General features: G+C 36.5%; 1 protein-coding gene across 3 annotated transcripts; it reads left to right on the top strand.

Moving 5' to 3' along the window:
- Positions 1 to 592: 592 nt before the first annotated feature.
- On the top strand, positions 593 to 26,484 carry SLC33A1 (solute carrier family 33 member 1). 3 transcript variants are annotated; one of them, XM_032852573.1, is made up of 7 exons: positions 605 to 1,963; positions 14,901 to 15,091; positions 19,489 to 19,673; positions 19,946 to 20,063; positions 22,346 to 22,561; positions 24,637 to 24,834; positions 26,189 to 26,484. In XM_032852573.1, exons 1-6 carry the CDS (start codon positions 1,189 to 1,191, stop codon positions 24,802 to 24,804), a joined length of 1,653 nt encoding a protein of 550 aa, XP_032708464.1. In that variant the 5' UTR covers positions 605 to 1,188; the 3' UTR covers positions 24,805 to 24,834; positions 26,189 to 26,484. The 3 variants fall into 3 exon arrangements, with proteins under 3 accessions (XP_032708465.1, XP_032708464.1, XP_032708462.1); XM_032852571.1 differs by having other exon boundaries at positions 24,637 to 26,484; XM_032852574.1 differs by lacking the exons at positions 14,901 to 15,091; positions 19,946 to 20,063 and having other exon boundaries at positions 593 to 1,963; positions 24,637 to 26,484.
- The last annotated feature ends 938 nt before the right edge of the window (positions 26,485 to 27,422 follow it).

The following is a 27,422-nucleotide window of genomic DNA, read 5'->3' as shown; positions in this document are numbered from 1 at the left end:
TATCCAGTTAACATGAAACAAAATTTTAATATTTGGCTCTTACAAGACCTTTTAGGTGGCTCAACAGTAAGAGGGATGGAAGGAACCAATCTACCCATTCTAACGTATTAGTTATCCAGACCCCAGTTCCACATTTCTTCAACCACGCTGGAGAAAAAACAACAAAAAACGGACTACAGAGAAACCTAGCCCCTCTAAGCAGTTTCAATCATTCCATAAATAGACAGGCACTGTGAGGCACGCAATTCTCCATTTAGCCAGGTCTCTCCCTACCCTTTTGGGACACCCTTGCCTGCTGATAAAGCCACTGCGTAAACTTCAACCCTCCTCCTCCCCGCTTCTGTCTTGTCCACGAAAGCAGTGGCATCACACAATTCCTGACCCTGAGGTTGGGCACTGCCCTTCCCCAAAGTAGCAACAAGCGCCGGCAGAAGCTGCACGGTGTGATCACTCGGCAACCGGCGCAGGCCTGCCTCAACCAGCCCTCACGTGGCCTCAGGGTCCCAATCACCGAGGCCCACGCTTTCCAGACGGCCGCATGCGCTCATAGAGCCAAAACTCGCGCGGCGCCCCGCCCAGGCCGCACGGTGCTTCCGCGTTAATCCTCCCATGAGGTCCCGATCACCGGAGTTGGGGTTCCTAGTAAGCGTTGTTTCGAAAGGCGGCCTCGGGAGCATGCCCTGATTGGCTCGCTCTGGAGGCGGGGACAGGACTCATTTGAGTCTAGGACCACTTCCTGAAGCGCGAGGCAGGAAGTTATCTGGTCTCTCTGGAGTCCTGTGGAGAAAGTGCTGTCTGCTGCAGTGGTGGCGGCGAGAACTGGAGGTGGGTCGGGAGACTGGCCGTTCGGTCTCGCCGCAGCCAAGGGCCCGTTTCCATCGTAGCACCACGGCCCTCTTCTCCAGCCCCGAGCCCGGTGCGGCTGCCCGGCGGGCTCCTTCAGGCTCCTTGACGCCGTTCCAAGGGGCATCTACCTGGGCATCGCCTGGGCCTCCAGCCGGGGGACTGACTCCCGGCTTCAGCTCCCCGGGCCACTGTAAGAAGTGCCCTTATCACCCCTCGCCCTGTCCTCCTCCTCCCTGAACCATCGAGACCCTGGTCCAGAGCGATAGCCTTGGACCTGGGACTAGGCGCTCCAAGACGCTCAGCCCCGGCACCCCACAAACGGGGCTCTGCATCGTCTCTGATATGTCACCCACCGTCTCCCACAAGGACAACAGTCGGCAACGACGACCAGGGAATTTCAGTCACTCACTGGATATGAAGAGCGGTCCTCTGCCACCAGGCGGCTGGGATGACAGTCATCAAGAATTGGTGGGCGGGGAAGGGGACAGAGAAGCTTTTCTGCGGGATACCGGCACGGGTGACGTCTCAAAACCCCCACGGAGCTGCCGGGCCGAATTAAGCAGCATTTTGCTGTTGCTTTTTCTTTACGTGCTTCAGGGCATTCCACTGGGCCTGGCGGGAAGCATCCCACTCATTTTGCAGAGCAAAAACGTTAGCTATACAGATCAAGCTTTCTTCAGCTTCGTCTTTTGGCCCTTCAGCCTCAAATTACTCTGGGCCCCGCTGGTTGATGCAGTTTACTTTAGGAACTTCGGTCGTCGCAAATCTTGGCTTGTCCCTACACAGTATATACTGGGACTGTTTATGATCTATTTATCCACTCAAGTGGACCGTTTGCTCGGGAACACTAATGGCAGAACGCCCGATGTGATTGCTCTCACTGTGACATTCTTTTTGTTTGAATTCCTGGCCGCCACTCAGGACATCGCTGTGGATGGCTGGGCTTTAACTATGTTATCCCGGGAAAACGTGGGTTATGCTTCTACTTGCAATTCAGTGGGCCAGACAGCGGGCTATTTTTTGGGCAATGTTTTGTTTTTGGCCCTTGAATCTGCCGATTTTTGTAACAAATATTTGCGATTTCAGCCTCAACCCAAGGGAATCGTTACTCTCTCAGGTAGTGTATTTAAGCTATTATGCGGTCAGGTTTATTTTACGTTTATGAATCCTATTGACAGAGTGTGGGACGTTGAAGGCAATCTCGTAATTTAATTTGCTGGGAATTATTTTGTGGGAGATTATCCGAGGTTAAGTTTTCTGCTAAGATGAGCTTCAGCCAGAATGAGTACAGGAAAGCAGTCATAATTGATGAGTACCCTGCAGTGAGCAGGGAGAGACAGCTCATCCAGTAACATTGTTGTGTGATGACAAACAAAACTGCCAGTCTAGGAAGCTGTTGACATTTGCTTTATACATAGATGCACATTTTTTAGAAGTCTGGTGAGTGTGAAGACATGTATCCAGCCCAACTCCTGTGGTTTACATTTTCCTTTTATTGGATTGATATTTCTAATTCTGGTTCATTTCTGCCTCTGCTGGTATACCAAGAGGCCTCTTCTAGCCTTCTGGTGAATAGAATAGGGTTAATTTATTCAGCATTAATGAGTTGACAGAGTGACAGAGTTCTAAGGGCCTCCTATGAATAAAGCAGAGTCCAACCCTCAAGAAATAGGAGAAATGAACATTTTTGGGGAGCTCAGTGTTGCTAGCTTGTGAGAGCCAGGCCTCACACTGCAGATAACATTTGACCTTGTTGAATTATAAAATTCTGTGAACTGAATAAGTGGAATTCTAGAATGCACAATGCCAGGTGAAAGTGCGCTGAAGCTGAAAAGTACAAAAAGGTACAGGACAGTACCTACTGTGTTCAGAGTGCCTGAAGCAGTAATTGTGCGGACCAGGTTTGGGAAACAGTGATGAAAGAAAAGTTGTGACCCAGTTAGTAAGATTTTCTTGAATTGCTATGAGAAGAAGTTTGAAGTTTATCCAGTAAGCAAGTTTGTGTAAGTTCTGCAAAATTTCTCCTTTTTCTGAATGAGTAAAATATATGTCCTTGGAAGGTTTTCTGAGTTGTTTTTTTTTTAAAAGCTTTCCTAACAATTAGGAAACAAAAGTAAAAATTAACAATATCAGGAATAATCAACATCAGGAATGTGGTAGAATTCTTTATTCTGATAATGATGTATTTAAGTGATTCTCTTGAAATTTAAGCAGTTCAGCTTTCTCCCATCTTCCCAGTACTAGCTTGGGGATTCCAGACAGGGTAAATGTCAGGGGTAGCTGTGTGGTGAGGGAAGTATGAGGGTTATATAATATTTCAGTGGTGTGGAGGATGGAGGGTTCACACCTGCACTACTCATCTCTTGAAATGCCCTGTAAGGGACCCCCTTATCTACCTCCTCAAACTGCTGTTGAGCTACTGCTACTGAAGAAATGATGATTATAATTTCCTTAATTGGCTGAAAATGGTTGAGAGATACTGCTTTGCACTTAAATAGATTGGTCTCAAAGTGTTCTGGAGCCCCACTCCTGCTCTATGGATAATTCTCTGCCTAGAAATATTTTGTGAATGCATTGTATTAGCATCTTACTGCTTTTGATGCAACTTTTCATTTTGTACTGTGACTATTGATGTCACCAGGAAGGACTAATGAAATGATGTATTATTTAACATGGGAAAGCCTCACAGCAGATGTCAAGATTTAAGAGGTTGTGGAAACTAAATTAGTGACTAGGTAAATTAGAGCTTTCTCTACAAGAATGATTGATAAAACATCATTCCACAGAATGCCATTATGCATTCCAGTAGCCATGTTAATTATATCCTTTCTTAGTCACAACTGTTCCCCAATGGGAAGATCAAAATTGTGCCATGTTGGATTTTTATTTACACTGATTTGTCCTTTTGAATAGCTGTTTGTTCTGTGAAATTTGAACTTTGTTTCCAGAAATTGTAAAAATAGCTTACTATTTAGTTTTTTCTGTGTGTAGTAGGCTGCTGTTTTTAGTTCAGACATTTTAGTAAGTTAAGAGTTGAAGAGTTTTCATTTTCTTCTTTATGATAGTACATATTATATTTATAGCTTTGATCTTTCTGGAACTTAGTAGCAGTATAACAAAAAAGAAAGAAAGAAAGGAATAAGAGGAAAGGAAGGAAGGAAAGAACAGCAGTTTTTAGGAATTTTAAGAGCACAGAAGGAATCATGAAGGAAGTAAAATTGTTTAGGTAGTAAAAGAAGAGCTCAAACACTGAGGCAGATGTTTAGAAAAATCAGAAAATTATAAGCCTAATTATGAATTATAAAAATGAATTATGGCATATTTTAGAACTGTAAAATATATTGTCTGATTAACAGTTTGTTTTGAGTTACAGATAAATAGAAATGGAATGTATTGAGAAAAGACAGTTTTGCCATTCAGAAAGCAGTAATCTAAATAATAAATTTAGAACATGAAGGATAAGATGAGAAAAATCCCTTAGAAACAAAACCTTGATTATGCTGAGATTGGCTTTTTGGTACGTCAGGGATCCAAGGCAGTCCTGAACTCAGAAGGGAGCTTTTTCTATCCTGCCCCCTTTGGTTTTCAGGGATCTTATGAGCAAAAAGAGACGACCTTTTGGGGCACCTGGGTGGCTCAGTGGGTTAAAGCCTCTGCCTTCCGCTAAGGTCATGATCTCAGGATCCTGGGATCAAGCACTGCATTGGGCTCTCTGCTCAGCAGGGAGCCTGTTTCCTCCTCTCTCTCTGTCTGCCTCTCTGCCTACTTGTGATCTCTGTGTGTCAAATAAATAAAACCTTAAAAAAAAAAAAGACAACCTTTTGAGCTGCAAGAGGTGATGAAAGTAACCCAGAAGAACACAGATATTAGAACATAGTTTTATGACTTGGAAAGATAATATATTCCTTTTTTTTTTTTAATAATTTAGATTCTGATTTGTATTTTTGGGAGTTGATTTTTTTTTAATTGAGGTAACATTGGTATTAATAGTATTAGTTTCAGTTGTACAACATAATTCAGGTTTTGTATACAATATAAAGTGGTCACCACAGTAAGTCTAGTTACCGTCTCAATTCATTCTTTTCTTTTTCAAATATTTTATTTATTTAGAGAGAGATCTTGAGCGTACACACACAAACTGAGGGGAGGGGGAGACAGGGAGAGAATCTCAAGCAGACTCCCCACTTAGGCTGAAGCTTGTCATGGGGCTTGATCCCATGACCCCAAGATCATGACACAAGCTAAATCAAGAGTCGGATGCCAAACCAGCTGAGCCACCCAAGCACCCCAGCCATCTCAATTCATTCTTATAGGTGAAGAAACTGAGGTCCAGTGCCTAGTTGGAGGTAGAGATATAGGATTCCCCCCACTATCTGAAAGTAGAGCATTCTTAGAAAACTTGTAAGCTAAAATGGCATAAAGCAAAGAGTATCCACACTTTATTTTACAAAAGACCTACTAGTATCTTTCTAATGGTTCGTAGGAAACTAGGGAAAACCTTGAAACCTAAATATAATTTGTGCTGATTGGGCTTTTCTACCAGAGAAAAGTAGCACTCTTAACTGCTGATGTCTAAAAACATCAGCCCACTTCTGGAATACCTGATGGCCTAAAAATGACAAGAATTTTTTTGTTCTGTTTTTTAAGTGACCAGTGGCATTTATTCACTTAGTGCCTGTTTGGTTCTAGCCATGTGATAGGTGTTAAAATTTGAGAATTTTCTGCTCCCAAGGAATTTATAATGGGACTTGGCAAACCAAAATGCTGGAGTAGGGGCACCTGTGTGGCTCAGTGGGTTAAGCCGCTGCTTTCAGCTCAGGTCATGATCTCAGGGTCCTGGGATCGAGTCCCGCATCTGGCTCTCTGCTCGGCGGGGAGCCTGCTTCCCTCTCTCTCTCTCTCTGCCTGCCTCTCTGCCTACTTGTGATCTCTCTCTATAAAATAAATAAATAAAATCTTTAAAAAAAAAAACAAAAAAAAATGCTGGAGTAGGTAGATGAACAATGTAAAGGAATCACGTGATTTGGTAGAGGACTGTAGGGTTTGGAGGGGACAGTGATGAATGAAAAGCTCATGCCCATCTAAGGGTGGGGAGCTTCGGTTTTCAATAAATTGGTGTCTTGTGGCAGTAGGATCCTAGGATTGCCAAATCTTACCAGTATTCAAGAGAAGCCGGAGCTTCCTTTTTTTGTTGATTTTGTAATTTTTAAAACATTATTAGACTCAGATGAAATAGGTCTTTAGTCTAGATCTAATCTCTGAACTGGTAATTAAGGCCTACTCTTCTAGAAGCAGTGATAACAGTAATGAATAGGGTAAGGAGTGGGGTATTTGGGTTGGGGGCAGGTTAGTCTGATACTGGAGAAGAGAGCTAAACGTATTAGACCTTAAGAATTTGTTTGTCACATAGGTAGGCATGAACATATAAGAGTCAATCAGGAAAAAAGGAACTATTTTGAAAAAAACTGATGTTGAAAGAAAAGCTAATTAAACTGGCAATGAATATACTTAATACAGTATTTGTAAGGTATTCTTAGAACTCAGAAGAGAGCAGGACCAATTAATTCTTACTTAGTGACAACTTTCTTTGTCCTGCTTCCTGAAGCAGGACTCAATATATTTTTTGCATGACCAGAAATGCTCTTTAGAAGGTGGCAAGGACTAACCCATTTCTAGATAGACCAGGTATTTTTAAATAGGCTGTAATATATTCTTTAGCATGTACATTTAGACTTAAAATATTCTCCTGCATTCTCAGAAGGTAAAATTATAGAGGTAGATAACAGATGGGCAGTTGCTAGAGATTGGATGAGGAGAAGGTGAGTTTGGATGGTAGCATGAGGGAGTTTTGGGAAGTGATGGAACTGTTCTGTATCTTGCTTAAGGGGTGGTGATTTGAAATTTATGTATGTGTTAAAATTCATAGAACTGCAAACCAAAAAAAAATTAGTTTTACTGTATAATAATTTTAGGAGTCTTTATAAAAATAAAAAAAACCAACATTATAATCCATTGCCTTAAAAGCCAATCTCTGGGTAAATATCATACAAAGTATGTGATATGAAATCCTTGAATTTAGCTATCATTTTGCTTTGAATAGGACAAGTTCATAAATCTGGTGGATCTTACATCTCTAGACACACATTTGTCTAGAACTTATTTTCAAATGTTGGGACCCTAGTAGTAAAGTGAGAAAAGTAGAGGAATACTAGGCCTAGAAGATTCAGGAAGGATTAGATATTAAAAACTGGAGCTCACATCCCTAAAGAAGGTCTTAAAGCCTTTTTTGTTTTTAGAACAAGGCAAAGGAGAAATGATACTATGTGCTTTCTTTGTCCAGTAAAGAACTGTGGGATTGCTTTTGTTTGGAAAAGTCAATTTATAAGATATACTCTAAACCAAAAAATTATTTGATTTTATTTGGCATATATTTTACTCTGAATTTCACTTCTGCTTTTATTGAAATTTATGTAGAGGCCAATTAAATTGGCCTTTATTATACAGTTATGAATGATAGAATCATAGAACCTCTCTAATTACAGGCAGTCTCCTACTTTTCATTTATAGTCTTCCTGAAAACTAATTTGAGAAAGCAAAATAGACTTACCTTATAAAAGGAGATGTTCTGTTCCTAGAAAACTAGAAATAAGGAATATAAAACTCTTATTGTACCTATTTTTTAAAGATACAATCTTAGATATATCTGGCATTTTATACATGTTCTTTATATGTTTTTTTATAGAATCTATTTTTAAGTAATTTCTACATCCAGTGTAGGATCCAAACTCACAACCCTGAGATGAAGAGTCATAGGCTCTACTGACTGAGCGAGCCATGTGCCCCATATGTGTTCCTCAATTTCATTCTTCTAAAAAATTACATCATATTTTTAAATGTGGGTTTATATTTTACATTGTATATACTGTATTAGTGTAGGTGGTAACAAATATATAATTTATATATGACTGTGCATGCTATAACTTTTTTATGGATGGGGTACACATACAAAAAGCAAGATGATATTCTCGTCCACCATTTCTATTCCTTGGTTTGGTGTTATCTAAGAATTTTTTTTTTTTTTTTAATCGTTCTTTCTCCTCTCTTTTGATCACAGTCCTTGCTGGCCGAAGTCCAGTGGTGATCAATTAAAGCTATAGAATAGGTGATTTCAAAAATACCTAAAGACTTTTATCTTTTTTGGTTGCTTTATATTATCTTACATTTGAGACCTACATTTCTTACTCCTCACACAGTTTTAGAATTTTTGTGTTGTTTTTTTTTTTTAAGATTTTTATTTATTTATTTGACAGACCGAGATCACAAGTAGGCAGAGCGGCAGGCAGAGAGAGAGAGGCAGAAGCAGGCTCCCTGCCAAGCAGAGAGCCAGAAGCAGGGCTCCATCCCAGGACCCTGGGATCATGACCTGAGCCAAAGGCAGAGGCTTTAACCCACTGAGCCACCCAGGCGTCCCTAGAATTTTTGTGTTCTTAAAAAAGAAAAAAGAAAAAAAAAAAAAAAAAAAGGAACCTTTGCATTCTTAAATTTCCCATTAATTTTTTTAACTTTTATTTTAAAATAATTATGGATTCACAGTAGGGCAGTGAAATGTTGAGTGATATCCCATGCACCCTTCCCTAGGCTCCTCCACTGTTAACCTCTTACATAAGTATAGTACAATCTCAAAACCAAGAAACTGATGTGGGTACCATTCATACAGTTATTTAGATTTCACCAAATTATTACATGTACTCATTTATACTTGTATGTGTGAGTGCATGTGAATAGCTCTATGTAATTTTATCCTATGTGTAGCCTTGTATTATACAAGTACTTGTATAACCATTATCACAATGATGATACTCAACTGTATCATCACCACAAGGCTACTTTTTTTGTTGCCTGTTTATAGCTATACCCACTTCTTCCATCCCTAACCACTGGGAGCTTCTGATCTGTTTGCCATCTTTATAATTATGTTTTTTCAGAAATGTTACAGGATTGAAATCATGCAGTATGTATCCTTTGGAGATTAGCTCTTTTCAGTTAGCGTAATTTCTTTGAGGTTCATCCAGGTTGTTGCATCTATCAATGATCTGTTGCTTTTTATTGCTGAGAAGTATTCCACTTCTTAGACATACCATGGTTTATTTCACCACCCTTCCATTGGAGGGAATCTGAGTAGTTTCCAGTTTTTGGCTATTTAATGTGAAAATAAGTCTTCATTTCTCTGAGATGAATGCCTGAGTGTGCAAAGGCTGGTTTCTAGTAAGTCCATTTTTAGTTTTAAAAAGAACTGCCAATCTTTTCTCCAGAATGGAATGGATATACCATTTTATCTTCCTATCAGAAATATATAAATGATCAATTTTCTCTGCATCCTTGTCAGCATTTGATGTTACCATCATTTTTCATGTTAACTCTTCTGATGTACTCTTCATCTTCATGGGCTGGTTTGGAACGTTTGTCTGCTGTTTTATAAAAGTCTAAATTCAGCTCACAAAAAATGATATAGGAGTGTCAGGATATAGGTTATACAAAAGCTGAATGCAAGAACCTATCATAGCATCAGAGTAGAGATATATGATATATGTTTAATATTTTAATTAAAATCCATTTTAGGATTTTGTGCCTGGCCAGAACATATTTTAAAAAATTAAAGAGTGATTTACTTTTATCCGGTGATGGAGGCGCAGTGTTAGCATAAGATGGGAACTCTAAATCTATTGATTTCTCAGCCTTGCATCTTGGGCAGAATTTGAGCCCAAATTTTCAGACAAGATGGTCCTTAATAGTAAGATAGCTGCTTAATCCAGTCCTTGATTGAAGAAACAATCACTTCTACCCCAGAGGAAAACCTAACATTGTTGGAGTTAATGAAAAGGTATGTGATCTCAGGATGCCTGGGTGACTCAATCGTTAAGTGTCTGCCTTCAGCTCAGGTCATGATCCCAGGGTCCAGGGATCGAGCCTGCAATGGGCTCCCAGCTCAATGAGAAGCCTGCTTCTCCCTCTCCCACTCCCCCTGCTTGTATTCCCTCTCTTGCTGTCTTTCTCTCTGTCAGATAAATACATAAAATCTTAAAAAAAAAAAAAAAAAAGAAAAGAAAAGGTATGTGATCTCAAACATAGCTTTATCTTCCTAAGGGGTTAGGAAAAATAAGAGATTAGAAAGGTTTCAAAATTCGCTTTATATTTACTTGATTTTTGCATTATATGCTATCTTTTAACATCCTAATCCCCAAATCAGATATGACTATATATATTATATAGTCAAATAGCTTTTTCTGTGAGGGCTGTACAACAGCATGGATATTTTGAGTAAATGCTTCAGAGAGAGATTTGTGGCACAGAAAAGTCTATTTCTTTTAAGACTCAGCCAGTGACCCAGGGCCAGTCACACTGTTTCTCTTTCAGTTTCCTCCACTGTGAAAGTGAGAGTGTAGGACTGGATGATGGGTGTCTAAAGTCCCTTCATGCTCTAACTTGTGAAATAGATTGCTGTGCCAAAAGCAAGAAGGTGAAAGGAAGACCTAACATTGAGAACAAACTGAAAGTTTGCTTTCCTGTCACTGACTTCTGAAGGACTAAAGTTAATTTCCGTAGTGTGAGAGGTCCAGGGAGAGAGAATTTGATCTGAGTCAAGGATATCAGACAATGCTTCCTAATCTGTCTCTTATGGTGGTGGCAGAGAGTGAACCTATACCTAATTAAAGGGTCTGGGGACCTAGTCCAAAGCCTTAAAAGTCATGAAAGCTTTTTGTAGTCTGATGTTTTATCTTTAAAAATTCTTGGAAATTTTGCCTTCCCTCTATGTATATTTTTTTTTCATTAACAAGGCTTCCCTCTAAACTGTTGAGTAAAGTGAACTCTTTAAGAAGATGCACCATGTTTATTTATCCTGTGGGTTTGCGTACCCTTTGGCATACTACTGTATGGGGAGATGGATGTGGGGAAGGGGAGTACACGTATGCTGAAGTATCTGTGTCCCAGACTTTGTGGTTGGAAATAAAATGGGTATCTTCTCAGGCATATCTGCTTGATAGGAAAGAGAGCCTGCTTGCTACAGATAGGTGTCGTCTGAGCATCTGGGTAGTACATTGGAAAACATTATTGCTTTAGGATCAGATCTGAGTTTAGACCCACCTCTGGCACTTTGTGAACTGTAATACTGTTTCATTGTGTATAAAGTGAAATAATAATATTTGGAGAGTGAGATTTAGTGCACTGTCCTATGTTTCTGTTTCGCTTTGACATAATAGGCACTCAGGTGCTAGCTATTATATTCTTCTTGGTTACTGGTGAATTGGCACATGCTTTTAAATTTTGCATTCATGGAAGTACTAGATAAAATCTAGTAGCCACTTATGAATATTTAGTTTGACCTATGGTCTTTGCCTAAAAATCATATATATGAAACTTGCACATCAGCTTTGACATCTTAATACACACACACACACATACACACACACACACACACATCATACTGCTTTTACAGATGAAACACGTAAATCAAAATTAATTAAAATGTTAGTAGTGAAATACTTAGATCATTTTTGGTAACAATATCTTTACAATGGTTGGTATATCAGCCTATGGATATTCTCTAGCATCAAAGTAGTGTTAATAATAACCAGCAATCTAGTGATTATTACTGTTTTTGGTAATTGTGTTCAGAAAACCTATTAATATATTTTCTGGCAGTAGTCAAGTCTCTTTTTCTGAGCTATTAGCTTCATTCTTCTCTCTGTGTGGGCCGTTGGGAAAGCCTTTGAATGAGAGCTCTGAAGTGATGCATTGTCAACGCCTTCTTTTTACGTGTACTGTTACTTTATCCAAAGAGCACAAAGAAATTAGAAATAATCTTACCTGCAAACAGCATTGAAACCTGTTTAACTTGTTCTTATGTTTTTCTCCTGGTATTGAAGTTTAGATTCTAGGTGAATATTTTGTTCATGAAAATTGGGAGAATATACTAAGCAAACTTAAAAATGTTTTGCTTAGTGAATTGGAACTCTTGAAGTAGCATATAACTTAAAATTAAAATAAAAATTTTTAATTAATTTCACATTTAATTAGAGACCATTAATTGAAATTTCTAGTGACCGTGGAAGTAGCATAGTTCTTTTTTTTTTCCAGCATTTCTTTCTTTCTTTCTTTTTTTTTTTATAGTAGATTCTATGCCCAGTGTGGAACCCAACAGAGGGCTTAAACTCAAGACCCTGAAATTAAGACCTGAGCTGAGATCAGGAGTCAGACTCTTAACTGACTGAGCCACCCAGGTCCCCCTCAGGATTTCTTAAATTGCTAATTTAAACCAAATGATGAATAAAAAATGTCTGAATGAGAATAGTATTGTAGATGAAATACTGTAAACAAGCCATTATTTGTCACATTCACAGAATTAAGAATGCAAAAATAACGAAAATTAGCCTCACTTAAAAGAATAACCTTAAATTGTTGTTCATTCCTTTTGAACCAGATTGTAAAACACTACATTAACATAAACTAGAAATTATGTTATTTTGATGAACCTTAAGCATAAGACTTATATATATGGCTGCATTTTTTTTAAATGGATATCTTTGTGTTTAAGAATCATATTTTTCTTTTTGTAACTAAAATTAATTTAAAAAATAAAAATAGGGATGCCTGGGTGGTTCAGTGGGTTAAGCCTCTACCTTCAGCTCAGGTCATGATCCTAGGGTCTTGGGATCGAGTCCCGCATCTGGCTCTCTGCTCAGCAGGGAGCCTGCTTCCCCCTCTCTCTCTGCCTGCCTCTCTGCCTACTTGTGGTCTCTGTCTGTCAAATAAATAAATAAAATATTTTTTAAAAATAAAAAATAAAATTAATTACAGATTTCTTATGGTGGAGAATTCACTCCAGAACACAAGTTTCTATATTTTTTTAAAGATGTTATTTATTTATCTGAGAGACAGAGAATGAGAGAGAGTGAGCATGAGAGGGGGAAGGTCAGAGGGAGAAGCAGACCACCGTCCCTGCTGAGCGAGGAGCCCATATATATTTGAAGACTTTGAGCTTCTTTAATTTGCATAATTTGAATAGCAGAGACTTCCGTTTTGGTTAGGCTTGTGGAGACTAAATAATTAGCCAATTCTAGTAGAGTCTTCAACATTAACTTAAAATAATCATTATATAAGCAGTATAAAATAATGGAAAAAATATGAAACCCAAATTTAGAAGATTTAGGTTCAAATTCTGCCTCTAATTATTTGACCTTTGGCAAAGATTTAAATATTCTGAGCTTCTTTTCCTTCTAACTGCATAGTAATAATACCTGTCTCACATGTTTGCTATGAAAATCCAATGAGATAACACAAAAAAGGAAGCATTTAAACAGTAAGTTGAGGGGCATCTAGCTGGCTTATTTGGTAGAGCAAGGAAAGGAACTCTTGATCTTGGGGTTGTAAGTTCAAGCCCCATGTTGGGTATAAAGATTGCTTAAAAATAAAACCTAAAAAAAAAAATAGTAAGGTGGTCTAAAGTAATTGGTCTAAACAATTCATTTGCCTCCATCATAAGTGAGGTTCAAGTTGTAGTGAACACAGCGGTTAGCTTGCAGTTAGCACAGCAACAGAGCAAGACCATTAAATAGGAATAACCCTGAGTGTAGAATGCTCGCTCTCCTTGTTTTTGAAAAAAGGTGAATAGGCTCCATGAACAGTTAGTCATGCTATATGAGCATGAGAATGAAAAGTAAACAAATATAAAACTGACTACAGTTCTAGAATGTTAGAACTAACAAGCATCTGGGATTTTCTAGCCAAGTCCTCTTATTTTACAGATGAAGAAACTAAGACAGGGTTATCCAATAAGCTTTGTAGTGGCAAACAAAGATGCAATTCTTAGGGTGGTTAAGGAGATACAGGTTTTGAAAGTAGTTGTATAAAAGTTTGAAATCAGAGTTTTACCACCGACTTAGAATGTAGCTTCAGGCAATGTAACCTAAGCCTATTTCTTTATCTGTAAATTGGGGCTTAGTTAACTAAATCTATTGGATTGTTGTAGTAAAGGAGATATACACTCAATAAGTGGTGCCTCTAATATTACTATCACTTTTAATTATTGCACAGAACCTTTCTAACATTATTCACTCCCTCTGCTTGATTTGTTCAAAAAAATGGCTAATGGCCAAGCTCTCTTTCACTGAAACAACCCAAACAGTACTCTTCATGTGTCCCCGTTGTGCATGTACAAGTATGAGGAAATTCCTTCTGTGTCACACTATTGAAGCCTATTCTTTTTCTTTTTTTTTTAAGGTTTTATTTATTTAGTTTACAGAGACACAGCGAGAGAGGGAACACAAGCAGGGTGAGAGGGAGAGGGAGAAGCAGGCTCCCTGCTGAGCAGTGAACCCAATGAGGGGCTCAATCCCAGGATCCCGGGATCATGACCCGAGCAGAAGGCAGACACCTAACGACTGAGCCATCCAGGTGCCCCTACTGAGGCCTATTCTAAACAGATTAGAAACATTAAAAAGTTTTAAAAATAAAAGCTGGAAGATCTAATATAAATGAGCATCTGTTTAAGTTATAATTTAATAAAGAACTGAAATGGTTTATATGCTTAAGTATCACTGATGGAGAAGAGCGGAGGGTTGTGAGTTTGAGTCCTACACTGGGTGTAGAGATTACACATATAAGTAAATAAGTAAATAGATGGATAGGGTGTAGACATTACATAAACAAACTTATAAAAAAAAAGAAGTATGACTGATAGATCTGATGGGATATGAAAATCATGGGTCATCCCTAGCACTTTCCTTGAAGAAAATGACACGACAGACTTGTTTCATTCACCCCACAAATGTCTGTATTCCTTTTCTTTTTCCTTGTTAAGTATCCCTGTCTATGTAGTATATGTTTAACAGAGGCAGGACTGTCTTGTTCATCTAGTATGCTCAGTATGTTCCCTTGAACATGATTTGATCTTCTAACAGATTTAGTGGAAGAAAAGTTGTTTATACAAAATTTGGTATCGATGCAGATATGTCATTTCAAAAGTTAGTTATAGATGTTAACATTTTTAATTTCAGATTTCCTTTTTTTCTGGGGAACTGTATTTTTGATAACAACAACTCTAGTTGCCCTTCTGAAAAAAGAAAACAAAGAAGTATCAGTAGGAAAAGAAGAAACCCAAGGAATCACTGATACTTACAAGTTGCTTTTTGCAATTATAAAAATGCCAGCAGTTCTGACATTTTGCCTTCTGATTCTAACTGCAAAGGTAAGAGATTTATTATAAAGCAAATGTACCACCCTGTTATAATTACCAATATCATGAAATACTTCGATTGCCTTTTCATATCATAAGTTCCTTTCCACTACTATTAGTATGTAACGATAAAAAACAGTACTTTCTGTTTATGAAATTTGTTTTAAAAGGTGTGATGATATCAAATCTGATTTCAAAGTAATCTAAACATCTTGGAATCTTGAAAAGAATTAAGTAAATTAGAAAAATTCTAATAAATGTGAAATTTAATGAATGATATTAATGCTTGGTATGGAAATGAATGCCTTGAAAAAAACAGCTCTCTACTGTTATAATGAATGTACATTTAATGTCAGAGGTATTATAATTGGAAATATAGGAGTCTATTTAAAAATGAGTTGACTTATTTTTTTTAATGTTGAAAGGAAATATACAGTAAATAAATGGGGATTTTGGTAGCTCTTATTTTACTCTTTATGTTTTCTATTTTAAGATATGCTAATTTAAAAAAAAAAGTCCTAATTCTATAGTCCAAAAACATTTTAAAGGTATTATGCTAGAGGAAATATATATTTAATTATAGTAAGATATTGCTGGTATTGGAATTAATATTCCTAAAGCCTTAGTCCATTATAGGAGTTTCATATTATGTATCTATCTTTATAAACACTTTACAGTTACCTTTTGACAACCCTGAAGTAAAAATTGGAGCCTCATTGTTTTTGAAATAGTGAATTTTTTCCCCTAATGATAAGGAGGGTTACATTTTAAGGAAACACTGGGAAGGTTAAACTTAAGAAACTCAAAATTCAACTTCAGAACATAATGAAAGGTTCAAGGAAGATAGTAATATTCTCTAATTATATCATTTAGAGGTAATCATTACTAACACTTTTGTTGTATTTCCTTCCAGCCCTCTTTTTCTCCTGTGTGTGTATGTGTGTAGACACACTTTATATATATAAATAAAATTAATAAGTTATAATCGACATTAATATTAATAGGAGATATCTGTAGTACACATATCTAACAAAACACCCAAGATATACAAAAATTCTACAAATTGGAAAAAAAAAAAAAGAGGCAGCTCTGGATATTTAAATGTCCAATAACCATATGAAAAGATGCTCAACCGCTTTAGTCATCAGGGAAATGCAAATTATAACCATAACGAGATGCCACTACACACCCACCAGAAAGGTTAAATCTGAAAGACAATATATGTCTTTGCAAGGCTGTGAAGCAATTGGAACTCTTTATATACTTATATACATACAGATATGCATGTAAATAAAAGTGGAATTGGATCATATCGTATATAATTTTTATCTCATTTTTTGGTCTTACTACCCCGTATTCCTTATCATTAAATAATTTTTGGAAACATACTTTTTAGGGACACCTGGGTGGCTCAGTCAGCTAGGTGCCCAACTCTTGATTTCACTTCAGGTCTCCATCTTAGGATCATGAGTTCAGGTCCCACGTTGGGCCCCACACTGGCCATGGAGCCTACTTAAAAAAGAAAAGATATTTTAATAGCGATTTAATTGTTACAGTGTATAGATTTGCTGTAATTTACTCATTTTTCTGTTGTATATTTGCTTATGTTTTTTAATTATAAACATGCACTAGTGAATATTTTTGTGTATTTCCTTTTGGTAGATTCTTAAGTAGGCAATTAGTGGGTCAGTGAATATGATTGCCAAACTGCTTTGTAAAAGATTACGATTACTGTTGATAGTATATAAGGAGTTACAGAATATAGAATCTTATATTCCCTTTTATTTATTTATTTTAAAGATTTTATTTATTTATTTGAGAGAGAATGAGTGAGAGAGAGCATGAGAGAGGAGAAGGTCAGAGGGAGAAGCAGACTCCCCAAGGACCTAGGAGCCCGATGTGGGATTCGATCCTGGAAGTCCAGGATCATGACCTGAGCCGAAGGCAGTCGCTCAACCAACTGAGCCACCCAGGCACCCTTATGTTCCCTTTTAAAGTAAAATTTGCCAAAAGTAACATCTCTCCTGACTTTTAATGTCATAAATTAGTTTTCTCTGCTTTTGAGTTGTTTTTTGTTTTTTGTTTTTTTTTTAAGATTTTATTTATTTATTTGACAGACAGAGATCACAACTAGGCAGAGAGGCAGGCAGAGAGGGAGAGAGGAGGAAGCAGGCTCACCGCCCAGCAGAGAGCCCGATGCGGGGCTCGATCCCAGGACCCTGAGATCATGACGTGAGCTGAAGACAGAGGCTTTAACCCACTGAGCCACCCAGGCACCCCTGCTTTGGAGTTTTATAATAAATGGAGATTTATAATGGAGACATCTTTATGTCTGGCTCTTGTATTTCACTAAACATTATATTTGTATAATTTATCCATATTATTATTTATAGCAACCGTTTGTTCATCTCATTGCTTATAATATTCCACTGTATTAATATGCTGTAATTTATTCATTCTATCAACAAGTGTTTAGTAATTTTCTACTTTTGGACTATTATGAATAGTACTTCTATGAATATTCATGTACATTACTTTTGGTGAACATCCATACACATTTCTGATGGGTAAATACCTCAGAATGGAATTGCTGGGTCATAAGGAATGCTTTAGATACTGCCACACAATTTTCCAGAGTGGTTGTTTCCATTTTCCCTACTTCCAACAATGTAAGAGAGTTCCAGTTGCTTCACAGCCTTGCAAAGACATATATTGCCCTTTCAAATTTAACCTTTCTGGTGGGTGTGTAGTGGCATCCCATTATGGTTATAATTTGCATTTCCCTGATGACTAAAGCGGATGAGCATCTTTTCATATGGTTATTGGACATTTAAATATCCAGAGCTGCCTCTTTTTTTTTTTCTAATTTGTAGAATTTTTGTATATCCTGGGTGTTTTGTTAGATATGTGTACTATAGATATCTCCTACTATAGCACTTTTAAGATAAAGTAAATGTTGAAGTCAGTTTGTATACCTAATTTTTACAGAGAGAATGGGTGAAATGTAGTGAATTCTTTTGTGGATTTAAGTAAAATATCTTTGGCCTTTAATTTTTCTGTGGTGAAATTTGCCCTTTGGCTCCATTCCAAGAAGTTAAATACATACTATTACCATTTCTTTAAAGAATGTTTTTTAATAAAGCTTCACACTCACTGAAAATTTGCTTAGATAGTTGAAAGAATTCCATATTTCATTATTCAAATTCTCTAATTGTTAACAGTTCCACTTTCTGTATTCTGCAGATTTGTGCTCTATTACATATTTCTTCTGAAATATTAGAGTATTCTGTACATACTATGCTCCTTTATCCATAAATACCTTGAGTATTTATTTCCTAAGAACAAGGGTTTTCTTTTACAAGCTACAACCTACTCAAAAATTAAGGAATTTAAATTGATACAATACTGTTATCTCATCATAGTCTATACCCAGATTTCACCAGTTGTCCCAGTAACAACTTTTATAATTTTACTCTTCCATGGTCAGGGATCCAGTCCAGAATCACACATTGGATTTAGTGGGTATCAGCCTTTTTTTGTCCTTCATGACCTGGATGTTCTAAATTTTTCTGTGGAGTGGCCTTCCATTTATGTGTGTCTGATGTTTCTTCATGTTTAGGTTCAGGAAATGCAAATATGTCAGGAATATCACCCAAGTAATATAGTGGTGACTTTGGGGAATTCTATGAGAAGCCTTATCATGTCCCTTTATCCCATTAACTGTTGTTAACTTTGATTACTTTGTTAACCCATTATAAAGTTATTTTTTTTCTTTCTGTAATTAAAAACTAATTTATGGAGAGATACTTTGAGACTCTCTAAATACCTTGTTTCACCCCAAACTTTTACTCACTACTTTGAGCATCCTCTTTTTTGTTTGTTTTTAAAAATTGAACTATAGCTTTTCTTCCCCTTCATTTTATTTAACCCTTTAGATAATCTCAAAATTACTTTTGAAATGTTATATGACTTTTAGAAATTTTATTATGATCAGTCAGAAATCATTAAAAATGTGTATATGTGGCCGTGATGCTTCATTTTAACCAGATTTTATTTGTAGTCAATTAAAGACTCTTTAAAACTTAAAACATATTAATCAGTAAGTTGGGATTTGAATACTGTTTATTGTAAGAGATTAAACTTTTTGAAATGGAAATTAGTTGTAATTGTTACCATCTGCAGTTCCTAAAAGTGCTGAATTTTCAGTTGTTTTCACTGAATATTGTCAGTAGATCATAAGATAAAGTATGTCTTCTGTAACCTGATTGTTGTACCAGATAGAATAATATATTTACTTGTAACTGCTGTAAATCAATAATGAGATTGAGGTTCTCAAAGAACTTACATATGCTTGGGGAAAATATTTTGTAAATCACAAATGAAGGTATTTTTTTGTTTTTATATTGCAGATTGGTTTTTCAGCAGCAGATGCAGTAACAGGACTAAAATTGGTAGAAGAAGGAGTACCCAAAGAACATTTAGCCTTATTGGCAGTTCCAATGGTTCCTTTGCAGATAATATTGCCTCTGATTATCAGCAAATACACTGCAGGTCCCCAGCCACTAAACATATTTTACAAAGCCATGCCCTACAGGTAAAAATGAAATAAAACCTTACTAAATAAGAAAAGTTGAATGAGGAGCATTCATCAGTATCACTAATAACTGTGTCAAGTATATATGGAAAAAGACTTGGGAAGCATCTTTAACTTCAATATCATTTATATGCACTTTTATCTCTTTCTAACCTCCTAACAGTTTTTAAATAATAGGCTACTTTCACATAGTAGGCATACAGATTTCTGTTTTTGTTGTTATTTTTTAACCTGAAATGGAAGTCAACTCCATGTTTCTTCTTTTTCTATAGATTGTTGCTTGGATTAGAATATGCTCTGCTGGTTTGGTGGACTCCCAAAGTAGAACATCAAGGAGGATTCCCTATATATTACTATATTATAGTGCTGCTGAGTTATGCGTTACATCAGGTAAGCTTGCTGTGGTTTTCTCAGAAGTAAATTGTTTTTGGAAAATAAAGAAGACATTTTTCTGCAGTGGCCTTCAAATAATGATAATAAATTTTAAGACTTAAGCATGAGTCTAACATTGAAGAGATTATTTGACAGTGAACCTTAAACTGTGGCTTTTGATTTTTTGAACTCTGTTTGTGGAGAGTTTCTTCATTTATTTTGTTCATTCAACCAGTATTTGTTATATTACAGAATTAATTCCAAAGCTAGTAATTATATGCTTCCTAAGTATTCCTCAGTCCATCCCTAGACTTGGGTTCTTTATTTCTTCTATTCCAGATGCCTTTTCTTTCTGAAAGTCTTGAGAAATAATGATGGCTACTGTGTGACAGAACCCAGGTTTTTGGTTTAGATTCTGTACTGAGAGTTAAGGCTTACTTTTTGTGATTTTGAAAGTTGTGTGTTAATCTGCTTTCTTTTTCTTTATTAGCTATGTTTGTAATCCCTAGCCTCACCTAAGCTGTTGCAGAATGGGGTTGTGTTCTGGGGGCAGGTGGTTCAAGAAAGCTGTAGATGCCCAGCAGTAAACTTTGGGACTTGAGTGCCGTTATTGTAAATGTGTATTTAAGAGTCACTTTTCTATGGAACCTAGTTTAAACTCTTTGAAAATTATAATTACAAATTCCTCACTTGTTTTTAATGGAAACCTAAAAGTGTGGCTACCAAGTAATCTCAATAATTTTTTACATATAGTTGTATCATTTGGGAGAACCCATAATGGATCTGTCCAACTAAATGTATGTTTAAAGGGTGCTTTAACTTAATAAATGTTTCACTATCTGTGTAAATAAAGGAAAACTACAGTGTAGTAGTCCAAAAATCATTTGTTTCGCTTAGGATTTGATTAGAAAATTTTCTATGGGACGCCTGGGTGGCTCAGTTGGTTAAGCAGCTGCCTTCGGCTCAGGTCATGATCCTGAGGTCCTGGGATCAAGTCCCGCATCGGGCCCCTTGCTCAGCAGGGAGCCTGCTTCCTCCTCTCTCTCTGCCTGCCTCTCTGCCCGCTTGTGTGTACTCTCTCTCTGACAAATAAATTAAAAAAAAAAATCTTAAAAAATAAAATTTTCTAAAATGTAGCCAGTGATGCTCAGACAGCCAGATGCTTTCTGGGAAAAACTGTACAAGGTCAAGTAAATTTGAGAAATGATACCTGACATAACCCCTCTTTATGTAGCATCTTAATCATCAATAAATATTAATTGGAAACCTATTCTATGCCAGAAACCATTCTAAGTGGTAAAATATAATAATAAATCATATTGCAATCCCTGTCCTTAGGGAGTTTATATCCTAAAGCCTTTCAGAGGCCTACAGTGAAAGGGACCTGTTGATTTTTTTGTGTAATTTAGTGTTTCTCATTCTTTTTTGACTGTGGAATACCTTTTTCTGTGAACCCCTATGGAACAGTATTTTGGAAAGGAAAGCTATTTTGGAGACAGAGTTTGTCTCTCTGTTTTTAAATGGAGGGTTAATTCTTGCCTCTTAAGTACTTTTTGCCTCTTAAGGAGATTTTTCTGTTCAGTTCGTCTCTTAAATTTTGAAATGTTATCATTCTTCTATATATGTAAAGGAAAAAATACATATATATTCATTCACACAGAGGATATATTTAGGAACAGTACAAATATGGGGTTTTACTAATTGCTGATGCGTCCTTTGATGCCACCCTGTTTGTCATTTTCTCTATTGAGCTTTCCTTGACTGCTTAATGTAGAATTAATCTCTCATAGTTTAGGTCCCAGTAATATAATGTATGTACTTCTACTTACAGTACTTACTACATTTCATCATAATTATTTATTCCTTATTTTCCCAGCCTAGAATAAATTCTTCAAGGGCACAGAGAGACTGTCTTATTCATTTTTTTATTGCCATGATCTCATCTGGCCTATAGTAGGTGCTCAATATATCTTTGTTGACTCAAGTTTAATAAGGGTCATAAAAATTAATTTTCAGATTTATGAATTTGATGGGGTTTTTTTTAAGATTTTATTTATTTATTTGACAGAGATCACAAGTAGGCAGAGAGGCAGGCAGAGAGAGAAGGGGAAACAGGCTCCGCACTGAGCAGAGAGCCCGATGTGGGGCTCAATCTCAGGACCCTGGGATCATGACCCGAGCCGAAGGCAGAGGCTTTAACCCACGGAGCCACCCAGGTGCCCCTGAATTTGATGTTCTTAACTCAGATTCTTTTTTATAAAGTCTAATTATGCTAAAGATGTTTGACATTTTCCTTGTAGGTTACATTATACAGCATGTATGTTTCCATAATGGCTTTCAATGCGAAGGTTAGTGATCCACTTATTGGAGGAACATATATGACCCTTTTAAATACGGTGTCCAATCTGGGAGGAAACTGGCCTTCTACAGTAGCTCTTTGGCTAGTAGATCCCCTCACAGTGAAAGAGTGTGTAGGAGCATCAAACCAGAATTGTCGAACACCTGATGCTGTTGAGGTAAGTATGTTGTGATATTATTTTTATTTATTTATTTTTATTTTTTTAAAGTTTCCATCTATTTATTTGGGAGACAGAGAGCAGGAGTCAGGTGAGGGGCCAAGGGAGAAGCAGAGGAGGAAGACCGATGAGGGGCTCGATCCCTGGATTCTGGGATCTTGACCCGAGTGGAAGGCAGTGCCCAACCAACTGAGCCACCCAGGCACCCCAGTATGTTGTAATTTTAGATAACATTAAGCAATAATTTTGTAATTTTAGATAACATAAATTTAGATAACATTAAGATATCAATTTTCAGGGATGCCTGGGTGGCTCAGTTGCTTGAGCTTCTGCCTTCGGATCTGGTCATGATCCCAGGGTCCTGGGATTGAGTCCCGCCTCGGGCTCCTTTCTTAGTGGGGAGCCTGTTTCTCCCTCTGCCGCCTCCGCCTGCTCTGCCTGCTCTGCCTGCCCTATATGCTGCCGCCCCTGCTTTGTGCACTTTCTAAAATTAAATAGATAAAATCTTAAAAAAAAAAAAAAAAAAAAAAAGGATGGTGTGCCTGGGTGGCTCAGTTGATTAAGCAAACTGCCTTTGGCTCCGGTCATGATTCCAGGGTCCTGAGATCCAGTCCCACATCAGGTTCCCTCTGCTCTGCAGGGATCCTGCTTCTCCCTCTCCCTCTGCTGCTCCCCCTGCTATGCTCGCTCTCTCTGTCAAATAAATAAATGAGATCTTTAAATAAAAGATGCTAATTTTCAGGGGAACCTGGTTGGCTCAGTCTGTGGAGCATGCCACTCTTGATCTTGGGGTTGTAAGTTTCAGACCCACATTGGGGGGTCGCCTGGGTGACTCAGTGGGTTAAAGCCTCTGCCTTCAGCTCAGGTCATGATCTCAGGGTCCTGGGATCGAGTTCCACATCAGGCTCTCTGCTTGGCGGGGAGCCTTCTTCCTCCTCTCTCTCTCTCTCTCTGCCTGCCTCTCTGCCTACTTGTGATCTCTCTCTGATGAATAAATAAATAAAATCTAAAAAAAAAAAAAGACCCACATTGGGTATGGAAATTACTTTTAAAAAAAAGATATTAATATTCTTATTTACCTCTAGAAGTACTGTATTTTTTTGAAAAATCATACCTGCCTGTAGTTTCTTTCATTCTTTTTTGTGTGTTTTTTTTTGTTAGATTTTATTTATTTATTTGACAGAGAGAGAGCACAAGCAGGAGGAACAGGAGAGGGAGAAGCAGGCTGCCTGCTGAGCAGGGAGCCCAATGTGGAGCTCAATCCCAGGACCCTGGGATCATGACCTGAGCCAAAGGCAGATGCTTAACCAACTGAGCCACCCAGGTGTCCTTGGTTTCTGGTGTAGAGATCTCTGCACTTTTTTTTTTCCTGTCAGAACTGAGCTTATAACTCTCAGTAAGAGTAGCTCATTTGAAGACGCTTCTCAGCAAGGGAGGAATAGTCTCTCTCCCCTTTACCTTGAGGATTCTATACAATAGGCACTTAATAAGTGCATAATTAACAGCTGAGTATTATAATGATGGAAAAAGGGAAACTCCATTGACTATTTATATAACAATTGTAGCCAGACCTGAATGGTTAGCACACTATTGTTAAATTATTTCAAATTAACATTAGCCCACTTCTAGGGTAGATTCATTGGAAATTTTCTTCACATTTCCCAAATATGAAAAGCTATATCTTCAAAATGGAATATGAGTATTGTTTATAAAAGCTGGAAATGTTTTTAATCCTCTTAGTAGCATTAGAGAAATTAAGGTATATTAGCATATTTCACCATTTGAAGTGAATGAAATGTTGAAATTATTTAACAAAAATACATTTTGAAGGGATCCTGGTTGGCTCAGTGGGTAGACCCCTATGGCACTTGATCTCTTGGTCCTTGCGTTATGAGTTCAAGATCCATCCTGGATTACTTAAAATGATAATAATAAAAAATAAAAATAAAATAAAAAATAAAAATAACTTCCAAAAGTATTTTTTTATTAATCCCTTAACTACAAAGTAGAAACATCGAAATTGCTGAATACTTCCATTTTGAAAATGTGAAATATTTATTATTTTACTTTTACAGCTTTGCAAAAAGCTTGGTGGCTCATGTGTTACGGCGCTGGATGGTTATTATGTAGAATCCATCATTTGTGTATTTATTGGATTTGGTTGGTGGTTCTTTCTTGGTCCAAAATTGAAAAAATTACAGGATGAAGGACCATCTTCATGGAAGTGCAAAAGAAGTAATTAATTTGCATTCACTACTGGACATTCTAGGAAGGTAACTGTAGTTTTATTTTAATTCAGACAGCTATGATAATCAGTGCACGGGAGTATAAAATAGAATTTTAAACAAGAAAATTAATATAAAATGCCAAATGATTAAAAAGTAGAGACTCTCTGTATAGTTGATTATATTTTCCTTGCCTTGTCAATGTATTTGAAGTTTACTTAAGGTCAGGAAATTGGTTCTAAAACAAGTTTTCTGGCCTTGTTATTTGATTTATATCTTTTTAATTTACTGACCAAAGTATGTTTTAACCTGCAGTGCAGTAGTCATGGGTGGTAACCATCCAGTCAAGTATTGTTATCAGTACCTATCATTGAGCTGTATTTAAAATTCTGGTACAATATATGAAATGGAACAGAGTTTGATATTCAGGTACTAATTACAGCCAGTCTGACCCTGTTGACAACTAAATTTTATTTTGATTTGCAAATTGGTTAAATTCTATGTGGAATTTGCTGAGAAGAGAATGCAGACTACTGAAATGCCATTTTAGTTGTTACTTTTCTGAACATAACCACATTGTACTAGTGAATCTGTGTTAAAAAAAACTATTTTAAATGTATTTCCTGCTTTTGTAAGCATTACAGATTTATAAGAAGATTATTCAAACTATTTTTTATAAAATGAAAGCTAACAATTTTTAATTTAATGATTCCCTGTCCCCCTTTTTGGGGGAGATATTCTGATTCCTTGTTAACTTTTACCCTAAAGCTTGTATATGTTTTTGTCATAACTGCTTCGTGGCATACAGACAGCTCATGAAGGGATCTAATTTAGTGTTGTATGTACGTTCATGGCAAAGTTTTGAAAATAAAAAATGTTTTACTCAAAGCAGTTTTTTTTTATTACTGAGAGAAAAAAACAGTAAAGATTTTCAATTAAATAAAATCAAAATGAGTAATACTATAATTTTAAAGACTAATGCTTAGAGAGAGAGACAAAGACATTTTGTGCCTTTGACAAGGTAAATTATGTTGTGGAAGAATGTTTCTTAATTAAGCACTTTACTAGTGAGAAAAGATCTCACAGTTACTTTATATAAAATCAGGTACTGTATTTCCACTTATTAAAACACAGTCTTCTGTTTGTAAACTATAATATCTGCTGGAGGATTGATATCCCAGGAAGGTTAAGCTTTGGAATACGTTAGCAATTCCCAACATATTATGTATACCAATAATAAGGTTCTTTGCCTTTTTTGTGTTGTATATTACTCTGACTCTTTAGAGATTATGTAAATCCTTCCAAAGATAAAGAAAAAGAAAGATTAAGTTGAGTCTGACTTAATTTTATCCTTGTGGGAAAACATATACTAATTTTTTATTTTGTTAATTTTATAACATAGGTTGAATTTTAGAGTGGGGTTTTATATAAGTAATGGAGGATAAAAATGGGTGGGAGAAAATGGCACTCAGCATCTGAAGAAAGATAGAGGCGTTCTCTAGAACTCATGCATTGCCTTTGGAAAGCCTTTGTTGGGCATCAATGTCAGATCCTGAAGAATCACCTGGAAAATCATCCTCGAAACAAGGAAGCTACACCAAACTGTAGTCTACCATACTTTGTCACATGGGTTGTCCATTATCATGTATTATAATCAGAATGTTTACTTGAATAAAGAAAAAAACCCATTTACTCTCATATGTGAAATGTATTTTGCTTTTTAATTTTTGGATTAAAAAATTGACATTGCTATAATTACCTTTTGTTTCTTACCCATTCATATTACATATTTACATACTTTCAAACATACTTTGAAATCAACCAATCTTTAATGATTTAAAGTATTAAAATCTGTTGTAAGCCTTTAACTATAAGGTGAAAGCCATTAATTGCATTTGCTCTAGAAATTTTGAATTGTAGTCCTTTGGTTATTTGGGTACATGCTTATAATGCATACCAAAAATGACTTCTTAATAGCTTGTGCAACTGTGTTGTATACATTGATCACTGATGGTATCTTACAAATGATCTACCTGAATCTGAGGATCTGTTCATGGTATTTCAGTAGTACTAGAAAATACTACCCTTTTTGCATATGTTTTTCTTTACTGGTAGATCCTGATAAACTCTGCCCTCAAGTATGAACATTAACTCCTCCAGTTAATGTATTATATATTTACTAGCTAATACTCTTATAAATCTCACAAGGTTATGATTATCTAAAACTAATAACAAAAATTCCTTCCTTTGTAAATATTTTAATTTTGCCTATTCAATCACACACACAAAAATTTTGTTCAATACCTAAAATAGATTTATCTATTTTTTTAATTAAACCTTTGTGATATAAAATAAATCTATTGTTTGATTTCTTCTCTTTATTACAAGGATTTTTATCCAAAGCAGATGTCATTGGGGCCTTGAGACCCCTGAATTGCTAGCAAAACTGGATATGTAATTATTTGTCTTTCTGGAGAGACCTCTTGTTAAAAAGTGGTCTGTAATCCAAAAAGTATAAGAGCTATGGCCTTATTGAAGATGGGCTATGAATTGTAAACATAAATTTGAAATAATAGTTGTGAAACTAATTGTTTAAAGCATCCTAAAAACAATGTTAAAAGAAAAATCTATGACGA

The sequence above is a fragment of the Lontra canadensis genome, unplaced genomic scaffold (assembly GCF_010015895.1).
Source record: "Lontra canadensis isolate GAN:19392208 unplaced genomic scaffold, GSC_riverotter_1.0 scaffold6, whole genome shotgun sequence".
Taxonomy (NCBI): domain Eukaryota; kingdom Metazoa; phylum Chordata; class Mammalia; order Carnivora; family Mustelidae; genus Lontra; species Lontra canadensis.
Note: the sequence above shows the minus strand (reverse complement) of the source record. Positions and strands in the feature narration are given on the sequence as shown.

Excerpts from the sequence above, each read along its gene's own strand:
- SLC33A1 (XM_032852573.1), top strand. The coding sequence starts at position 1,189 with ATGTCACCCACCGTCTCCCACAAGGACAACAGTCGGCAACGACGACCA. Across the intron at positions 1,964-14,900 it reads GGGAATCGTTACTCTCTCAG|ATTTCCTTTTTTTCTGGGGA; the intron begins GTAGTGTATTTA and ends TTTTAATTTCAG. Across the intron at positions 15,092-19,488 it reads TTCTGATTCTAACTGCAAAG|ATTGGTTTTTCAGCAGCAGA; the intron begins GTAAGAGATTTA and ends TTTATATTGCAG.